This window comes from Globicephala melas, chromosome 20 (genome assembly GCF_963455315.2).
Source record: "Globicephala melas chromosome 20, mGloMel1.2, whole genome shotgun sequence".
Lineage (NCBI taxonomy): Eukaryota > Metazoa > Chordata > Mammalia > Artiodactyla > Delphinidae > Globicephala > Globicephala melas.
This window is the reverse complement of record NC_083333.1, coordinates 44,989,946-44,999,793: the sequence shown is the minus strand read 5'-3', so window position 1 is coordinate 44,999,793 and position 9,848 is coordinate 44,989,946. Positions and strand designations below refer to the sequence as shown.

General features: G+C 58.9%; 1 protein-coding gene across 1 annotated transcript; it reads left to right on the top strand.

Annotated features, from left to right (window-relative positions):
* The first annotated feature begins 4,170 nt into the window (after window positions 1-4,170).
* DLX3 (distal-less homeobox 3) lies at window positions 4,171-7,633 on the top strand. The gene is made up of 3 exons (XM_030839775.2): window positions 4,171-4,495; window positions 5,535-5,725; window positions 7,286-7,633. Exons 1-3 carry the CDS (start codon window positions 4,171-4,173, stop codon window positions 7,631-7,633), a joined length of 864 nt encoding a protein of 287 aa, XP_030695635.1.
* Window positions 7,634-9,848: the final 2,215 nt, after the last annotated feature.

Sequence of the window (9,848 nt, the reverse complement as noted above, 5' to 3'; positions counted from 1 at the left end):
CCTGGGCTCCGTGGAGGAGGCCATTGTGTGTGCCTTGTTCACTACTCCATCCCCAGAACCTAGTATGGTAGAAGCTCAGGAAGGATTTGTTGGCTGGATGAAGGACCCCAGAAAGAAGAAAAACATCCCGGCTGCAAAGTGCTGAAGGCCTGGGGTGGATCTCCAAGGGGGTTGGTGAAAAGGTAGGGGGAATTTCCCCCTTAAGAGACAAGAGCTCTAGAATTAAACATCTTAGAACATCAGAGCTTGAAGGGACCTCAGAGGCCATCTAATAATCCACTTTTTTTTTTTTTTTTTTTTTGCGGTACTTAGGCCTCTCACTGTTGTGGCCTCTCCCGCCGCGGAGCACAGGCTCCGGACGCGCAGGCTCAGCGGCCATGGCTCACGGGCCCAGCCGCTCCGCGGCACGCAGGATCCTCCCGGACCGGGGCACGAACCCGCGCCCCCTGCATCGGCAGGCGGACTCTCAACGACTGCGCCACCAGGGAAGCCCCTAATACTCCACTTTTTGATTTATTCATGAGAAACCTAAAGGAAGGAGCCACTGGCTCGACAAGAACGGGCGGGAGGAGGGAGAGGCGGCAGCTGCAGAGTAAGGCAAGGTGATGATGAAAGTGAACATTTAGTGTTGACAGGGCTCCTACGATAAGTAAAGATAACATTCCTTCTGGGGATGTTGGTGGGGTCCCACAGGTGGCCCGCTTCCCAGGTCTCCCCAGTAGAGCTGGACTCGCCTCCTCACAGTGACCACTAGATGGCGCCAGCTCACCAGGCAATGAAGAGAGCAAGGGCTGGCCGGCTCACCCTCTGCTTCCGTCCTCCTTCCTAAGTTCCTCCCCTCAGACATGGCACTCTGTGAGACCAGCTGTTGTGGCCGTGCCCAGGTGGCATAATACTTAGGCTTCAGGGAACAGCCTGCTTCAACAAGGTACCTGTTTTCATGCCAGAGAGAGGGTGGGCAATGGACTCTGACCTGGGCATTGGCCAGCACTGCCCCTTCTCCCTCCCACCAGCCTCCCAGAGGCACCTGACTGACTGCTCCTCCATCACCCCTCCACCAGGGGCAGGACTCTGGCCAGGCTGACACCTGCTCATCTTGTTGGCTCGGGCGAGGTGCAGTGGGTGGCACTGGTCCCACTGTATCCTCTGGCAACCTCGTCACCCTGAGCTGGCAGGTGCCAGCCCAGTGGCTGGTGGCTTCAGTCCTGCTGGTCTGACAGGCCCCTTTGGGGCCATATGGCCCCATCTGGGAAGCTGCTTCTGCGCTAGAGTGGGACAGCTTGACGCCGGTGCCTGCTCCATGCCGCCCCTTTTCCTAACCCCACAAGCATACCCAGCCAAGATGATTCAGCCCCTCTCCAGTATTAGGGGGTCTCAGTTATTCATTCAACAAACATCTACTGAGCACTGAGGTTGTGTGTGCCAGGACCTGCCCTATGTAACTGGAAGGTAGTAGTGAACTGGACAGATGCAGTCCCTGGTGTCCTGGAGCACAGAAGGCAATGGGGCACCAGATACTAACCTCACATTACCAATTGTTTAATTGCTCGCTTAAGTCCCTAATGCTGCAGTTTTAATCCACTTCTAGAACTCTTGGACTTTCAGAGCAGAATGCAGCATAGAAATTATCCTAACATAACCCACCATCACCACCACCCTTTCATGATTCCAGGATTCCGGACTCCCAGCCCAGTGCTCTTTCACTTTACTCAGGAGCGGCAGTGAGGAGGGAAGGGAGTGAGGCCTTTGTGAGAACCGCGTGAGGAAGATCGACTCTCTGCTTTCTCTGAATTACCTGGCCCTTCTCTGTCTCAGTTGATGGATGGATGAATGAATGAGCCCCCGCGAAGGGGCTTATCCGACGCTTTGGAGAGCTGGGAGGTCCAAAGCAGGCCCTGCCCGCCTCCCCCGGTCTCATCCTGGGAGGGGGAGCCGGCCTGCCCAGTGCCCTTCCTGCCCCCAGCGCCGCGGGCTCTCTAGGCGCCCTCTTGGCAACAGAACAGAGGGCATCCAGAGCGGGTGGTAACTCGTCCCGCCACGGGCTCGGAGCGGCGGGCGATAGGCGCTGGGGGGACGCGGAGATAGACAGATAGCTCTCCTCTAGCCCGCCCCCCGCCCCCACCTTTCCCACGCCTCCCCGGAGCCACCTGGACCTGGCGGGCACTCCTGCCCCTCGGCCCGCGGACTGTGGCCCTCTGTCTCAGCCAACGGCAGCTATCAAAGCCCTTAGAACCCTGGCAGCCCGCCCTGGCGGTCTGACTTTGGCAAGGGGCACAGAGCCCCCTGCACGCTTCTCTACCGGACAGAGTCTATGGAGACCCTTCCTCGGGGCTGGGCGAGACTTGGGGAGGCCGCAGAGGCCAGGACTGACCAGAAGGTGGAGCGCTGGCACTGCGTGTCCCTGGGACGCGTCAGCCGTCCAGGCAGGGAAAGGGGACAGGAGAAGAATTGACGGGGAGCCCTGCGTGAACGTTATACGCAGCAAGGAAATGATATTTGGAGGAGCTCCCCCTCCCCCCACCAAGAAAGGCGGAGAAGCAGAATTGAGAGTGGAATGGATAAATGCGCTCTAGCGTTGGGAACCATTTGGGTGCCCTAGAGGCCTGGCCTTGTGGGCTAGACAGAACTGGGGGGTGGGGGTCCCCGGGGAGCAGAGCCTCTTCTTCAGAGCTTTCTTGTGGGGACGGGGTTCAGCGGAGCATCATGGTTCCCAACTGCCGGAGACCGGGAAGGGGCTGAGTTCTATGTACATAGGTTTACAACTACACTTTCACACACAGACACCCCATCCCATGGTCCTCCACTCACACTGCTTACAGCCCCCCCATATACACTGGTACACTTTCTCACACTCACACTCCTGCACTCACGTACATTCTCTGCATGTAAATGAACTCTGTACCTACTGCGGAACACTTGAAATCCTCCCGTCACACACCTCAAGTACACGCATCCCCTACCCCTGACCTCTAAAAAGGCCCACACTCCCCCGGCGCTGTCCCCAATACACAGAATCTGCCCCCAAACTTACCGAAGCACACAGATATCCAGCCTGTGTCCCGCCCATCCTCATGGGGACCCCAGGTTCCCAGTTCCCTCCAGCAAGCCTAGGCCATCTCTGAAAGTTTTGGAGATAATTTAACATCGCCACACACAGGCTGTGCACCTCCACCCTCTCTATAAGCCCCGCACCCACACACCTGCCTACCAGGCCCTCTCCAATAGGACCCTCCCTGGACCCAGTGATGACTTTCATAGGCCCAGGGCACTTTTGCCTGCTGGGCCCCTTCCTCCATTAAGAATATATATATTTTGAATTACACTTTATGACTGCATTGCTGTAAAGACAATAAATATATGAATATACACTCAACCATTTTCTTCAACCTAAAATGTTCTCCTTTCGTCTGATTTTAAAAGAAATTAGAACATTATCAGGAGCCCTGGGGGCTTCTACTTCGGGCGTGTTTATCTGCCTGTCATTTCCCCACACACACACACCTTGGACCACCTCCCTCCACAAACACCCAATAGGCAACTTCCCCTCCTTCTCTGTCGCACCTGAGCCCACCTTCCACCCACAGCCAGAGAGACAGACAGACTAAAGGATCCTGGGGACTCTACAGATAGACACCCTCCTCCCACTCTTTCCTTCAGAGACACTGGGGGTTTATCTGGGCTGAGGGAGGGACCCACAGGAGGAGGAACAGAGGGGTCTGTGTGAGTGTGTGTGTGTGTGTGTGTGTGTGTGTGTTGTGGTAACAACAAAGAATGAGAGAGAGAGAGAGAGAGAGAGAGAGAGCGAGCGCGCGCGAGAGAGGAACGAAAGAGCTCAAGAGCATGTTTTGCCTGGAAGGCAAGACTTGCAGCCAATCAGAGCGCTGGGGCCTCCCTCTGCGACTCCACTATTGAGTCTATAACCGGCTGGCCGGGCGGAGCTGGTAGCATTTGACGGTGGCTTGGGACGCTACGAGAGGCGCGCCGCGACCGCCGGAAGCCCGGCGATGGTCTAAGCGCCCCTCGGCCGACCCTCCCCAGAGACGCTGCCGGGCCCTCCCCTTGCCCTCCGGACACGCACCCCCGCCTCGTCTCCTCCGCCTCCCCCGCGCTCCTGCCGGTTCCGGCGCTCCGGCCGAGGCCAGCCCGGGGGGTGGCGCGGCGCCCGCCAGGATGAGTGGCTCCTTCGATCGCAAGCTCAGCAGCATCCTCACCGATATCTCCAGCTCGCTCAGCTGCCATGCGGGTTCCAAGGACTCGCCCACCCTGCCGGAGTCTTCCGTCACTGACCTGGGCTACTACAGCGCTCCCCAGCACGACTACTACTCGGGCCAGCCCTATGGCCAGACCGTGAACCCCTACACCTACCACCACCAGTTCAACCTCAACGGGCTTGCAGGCACGGGCGCGTATTCGCCCAAGTCCGAGTATACTTACGGAACCTCCTACCGGCAATACGGAGCCTACCGGGAACAGCCACTGCCCGCGCAGGACCCAGGTGAGGACCACAGGGTCGCGGGAGAGTGGGGGACACGGGGAGGTTCCCGAGCGAGCGAGAGAAAGGCGAGGAATTGGAGCGGAAATCTAGGGAGGCGCCCCGGGTAAGCAATGTACCTGTCCGAAGTTAGAGAAGGTGGGCTAGATGACCCCCAGAGGGGACAGACGACCTTCCAGTCCCGAGACTGCGCGCCTTCGGGGCGTGGTGCGTGTGCGGCGCCGTGGTCCTGGGTGAGGATCCGGGTGAGCGAGGCGAGGACGCAGGGGCTGTGGATGTCAGAGAACCTCCTGCTCCAGGTGCTCTCCGGGCACTTCAGCAGGCGGTCCTCCATCGGGCTGTAGAGGGCTGGCGGGTAGGCAGCGGGCGCTGGAAGCTCTGCGACCCCGCTTTGGATCTGGGCTGGGGGAGAGGGAGAAAGGTGAGGGGGACACGGAGAGAGACCCCTCAGAATTACCGGAACAGGGAAGGAAGCAGCAGCGGAGAGTGGAGAAACTGAAAAAGAGAAAAGTGGAGTCAGCGTAAAAGTGGAGAGACAAAGTGAGAGAAAGGGCACAAGAAAGGAACAGAGGAAAGGGCGAAGGAAGGAAAGAAGAAGGGAGTCTGATGTGTCTGCAACTTTTCTGAAAATCTAAAACTATTCTAAAATAAAAAGTTTAAAGAACAATAAAGGAAGGGAGGACGGAAGGGAAGGAGGGAGAGAAGCGACCGACAGCGTGGTGCGGGTGACAGGGCGGCGGGCAGACGGTGGCGGGAGCTGCGGAGAGCGAGGCGGCGGCCGTGCGCGTCCGGTGGTAGCTTGGCGCCGGGACCGCGCTCTGGGGGCGCGGAGCTGGGAGCGCGGGAGCGCCGCGTCGCGGGCGGCCGCCGGCCCGGCACTGTGGCCGCAGCTCCCACCCGGGGCGCCGGCGGCGGAGCGAGCAGCCGGGAAGTCCCGGGGTGAGTAGGTGGGCCGGAGGGTGGGGTGTCCCGCGGGGCCCATGAGGGCCCCGGGGTCGCAGGCCGAGGCTGAGCCGCCCACTGACCCGTGCGTTGCCCTCAGTGTCCGTGAAGGAGGAACCGGAAGCCGAGGTGCGCATGGTGAACGGGAAGCCCAAGAAGGTCCGAAAGCCGCGCACGATCTACTCCAGCTACCAGCTGGCCGCCCTGCAGCGCCGCTTCCAGAAGGCCCAGTACCTGGCGCTGCCCGAGCGCGCCGAGCTGGCCGCGCAGCTGGGCCTCACGCAGACGCAGGTCAGTGGTGGGCGGTCGAGAGCCGCGAGGACTCGGTGGGCCCCCGCGGGACCCCGGGACTCCCCAGGCGCTGCTGAGCCTAGATGGCCTCTTAAGTCCCCCGCAGGGCCTTGAAACCCTTGCTTGTGGGCGGAGGGGCCCCCGGATCTCAGTCTCTGTTAGAAGGTTGTGCATTAGCACGTGTGCAGGCGTGCAGATTGGTGAACCGGTGCCACTGAGTCTCTCACAAGGAGAGATGTCCTCCCTGTACCCCAGAACTGACAGCTCCCACAGGCCCCCAACAGTGTGGGTCACTCACAGGGTTGGTTACTGATAGGAGTCTCCACCGTGTCTCCCCCCAGGCTGGGCATGTGTGTGTAAGAGGTGTACATATACGTGTATTCATGTATATATTTGCACACAGGCGAATGGATCTGTGTACATGTGGGAAAGCACACTTAAGGAGTGAGGCCTTTCACGGGTCACTGTGCTTATAGATGGCAAGGCAGATGTACTTGACTGGGCACAGGGGTGAGTGCATGTACAGAAGTGTGTGCTTGCATCAAAAGACTGCATTCCTGCTCGGCACCCAGTGCTCCACCCCTTTGTGTGTGCCCGGAGCCAGGAACAGAGATTCCCCACAAAGGCGGGCAGGAACTCAGAGGTGGGACTCCCCCACCCCCAGTCTGTCCCTAAAGCCCCCAGCAGCCTGTCACTGCTCAGGGGAGGAGTGGCGGACGCCTGGCTCCCTACAGGTGTTGACAGACGGGCCTGGGTTGCGGCTGCGTGGGGCCTGGTCCGCCGGGAATCTGGGTCACCCGGTGAGGAGCTGATTCATTGTTTGTACCAGTCATGGGGTGGAGAGCAGCAGGGGGAGGGGGAGAAACCCCAAGGGAAATCTGGGGAATCATGGCTCACCTGCTCCCGAGTCCCCAGGTCACCCCCATTAGCCAGCCCTGGAGGGCTCCTGAGTGTGTGAACGTGGGTGCTCACCTCTGCAGGGTGTTTATCTGGCTGTATCTGTGCGTGTGTGTATCTTTATAGCCTGGTGTCTCGTGTGTGAAGCTGTGAGTGCGTACGTTGCCGCGCGTGGAGTTGCTTATGTGTCTCTGTGTATCTGTGCACCTCTGCTTCTGGGTTTCCAATGTGAACAGAATACCACAAACCGCCCATCTCCCACCTGGGCTGCCTTTTCTTCAGTGCTTTACTACGTCAGTAGGATGGCTGGCTGTTCTGAGTTCTTCATTTGTCTTAACTTATTTGAGCATCATCATAACCCTAGGACATAGGTAATAGTGCTGTCATCAGCCCCATTTTGTAGATGAGGAAAGCAAGAACCAGAGAGGTTAAGTAACTTCCCCAAGGTCACACGCTTTGGACCTAGGCAGTCAGTAGTTCCTGGCCGAAGTTCTGTCCCCGACAGAAAAAAGATGCTGGCCTGGGGGTTCGGGTGCCTGGGTTTTGCCTGGATCTCGTGTGACGGTGGGTGCTGGCCTTGCCCTCTCTAGGCTGGGTTCCCCGATGGGTTTTCACTCAGCGTTCTGCGAGGCTAACTAGCTCCCCCTTTCTTCTCTGGGGCAGGTGAAAATCTGGTTCCAGAACCGCCGCTCCAAATTCAAGAAGCTGTACAAGAACGGGGAGGCGCCCCTGGAGCACAGCCCCAATAACAGTGATTCCATGGCCTGCAACTCACCACCGTCACCCGCCCTCTGGGACACCTCTTCCCACTCGACTCCAGCCCCCGCCCGCAGCCAGCTGCCCCCGCCGCTCCCGTACAGTGCTTCCCCCAGCTACCTGGACGACCCCACCAACTCCTGGTACCATGCACAGAACCTGAGTGGACCCCACTTACAGCAGCCGCCGCCTCAACCAGCCGTCCTGCACCATGCCTCCCCCGGGCCCCCGCCCAACCCTGGGGCTGTGTACTGAGCACCCACCTGGCCTGAACCTCTCACGAAGGAACCCCAGGACCAAGCAGAAGGCGCCTCCGTCCTAGCCGACACTCAGGAATCATCGAGGAGCACAGGGGAAAGGACACCCCTTCTCCCCCTTCCCTTGCCCCTTCCTCCAGGGACCCAAGAGCTTCCAGATGAAATTTGCATGGACCAAGGATGCCCCCTGAATTTCCCTTCCCCTGCCTAGACACTGGGGTGCCCCTCCAGATGTTTGGGAACTTCACTGCAGCTGGGACAGCTGTTTCCCTTCTGCTCCAAGAGCCTGGATTGGCTTTAAATGGCTCATCATCTTCCAGATTCTAAAACTTAGTACCGAGTCCCTAGACTGGATTCCTTGGGCACTGGGGACACCGTGGAGCGTCTTCAGGTCAGGCCTGGGCTGGGGCACCAGGCACTGTGGATTCTGGGACCTGCCAGGCCTAAGTCCCTGCCATGGGGACCTGGGCTGCCCCTTAACTGAGCATTCCCTCTGCCAAAAAGACATTGAACCTTGAGACTGGGACTCAGGGTGGGGACCTCAACGAGCCCCGCCCTGAACTTTTAGCCCTCATTTAGGGTTTGAGGGTTAAACCAAAGAAAAGCCCCCAAGTAAGGGAAGCTTTTAATATTTGTGGCTTTAGAGAGAACTCAAGGAGCACCTCCCCTCCCCCGCTTTGGTTGGAGAGGAGGGGTGGGTCCCAGGCATCCTTCCCGAGGACCCATTTCTTCTTCCATGTACAGGACTTTGCACAACTTTGGTTTCAAAAGCTGTTGAAAAACAGGAAGACTAAGGGCATTGTTAACAGATAGGACCAATCTCCCCTGCGTGGGTGCCTCTGCTCGCCCGCACCCCACCTATTCCTCTCCTCCAGTAAGTTGGCAGTTTTGGCGCCAAACCCTAAATCTCCAAGGCAAGACAAACCCCAAAACACCCCCTTTCCGGTGGCCTTGGAAACGGATAATTCCCACCAAGACGGAGAATGTCGGGTGAGGTGCACGGGGCACATGGGAAGGGTTATAACTCGGTGCCTTTAGGGGTGAGGGGGTGGCTGTCTGAAGGGTCAGTGGCACTGCCCCTTCCTGGCCCAGACGCCCCCCAGAGCTAACTTTCCTCCACCCCTGATGTGGTCGAACATCGAAGAAAAGGAGATGTAGAAGACTGTAGCTATATATATATATATATATAGTATGTATTTTTTTTTAAAGCAACAGAGAGAAGCAGCCTCCTCCCTACTGTGGTTTCCTATTTATGTGGCCCTTTCCTCCTGGATGTACCTGCCTGTGCGTCGCGAGCTGAGAGAAACAGATGTGGGCTCCGGCTGGATTTGGGTTTGTGGGAGGCGCAGGCGAGAGGAGAGACGTGGTGGATCTCGAAGAGTCCCACCCCAGGGGTAGAGGAACGAAGCCAAGTCCCACCCCCTCCCAGCCTTCTCATTTCTGCTTTCTTATTGGACCCATCTTTATATATAACATTAATAAAAAAGAAGAAAATAACCACTGAGCTCTTTGAACTGGAGGCGAGAGGCAGGCAGCTCTCGGCGGAGGGCCGGGAGTTGGGGAAGGTGTCTGGTGGGGAGAGCCCTCTGAGCCTCCAGGGTCTCCTGGGGGAGTCAGAGCCCTGGGGACCTAGTGCCGGGGCTCTGGGCTCGAGGACTGGGCTGGGCCTGGCGCCGGGTAGTAGGTACTTCTGACCCCATGGCTGCCCCCACGGTCTGGGGAGTGGAGGCTCCCAGCCCTGGGCCCGCCTGACTCCACGCTGCTTGTGGCTTGGCGTCCCCTGCCAGCCAGCAGCCCTCCGCCACTGCCACCGGGTCATCTCAGGGCTGCTCTGTGATCTTGGGCTCACACGCAGACACGCTTGCACACGCGTGTAAACCGCCTGCCTCCATGCCCTGGCCCCTCACCCTCCTGTCTATCCCTTTCAGCTGGGGGTGAGGGTGAGGCCTCAGGCAGGGGGAACGCCACTGGTCCCACAGCTGGCAGGGACCCCAGGCCACTGGGATCCAGGCTGGACCATGGAAACAGACAAGGGGTCTCCACGTTGACCTTCCCTGGGAGTGCTCGGGCCCTGACTCAGAGCCCTCTTGCTGCTGCGGCTGCCGGCCTGGGCCAGCAGTGCCGCCACCCTCCTCTTCCAGCTGCCAGACTCTGGGGACGGAGAGCTGGAGGTGGCAGGAGGAACGGAGGGGTGTGTGTGTGAACAAACGTCT

Bases quoted from the DNA above. Each gene is read 5' to 3' on its own strand.
- DLX3 (XM_030839775.2), top strand. From the start codon at position 4,171: ATGAGTGGCTCCTTCGATCGCAAGCTCAGCAGCATCCTCACCGATATC. The intron at 4,496-5,534 runs GTGAGGACCACA...CGTTGCCCTCAG, and splicing joins ACTGCCCGCGCAGGACCCAG to TGTCCGTGAAGGAGGAACCG. The intron at 5,726-7,285 runs GTCAGTGGTGGG...TCTCTGGGGCAG, and splicing joins TGGGCCTCACGCAGACGCAG to GTGAAAATCTGGTTCCAGAA.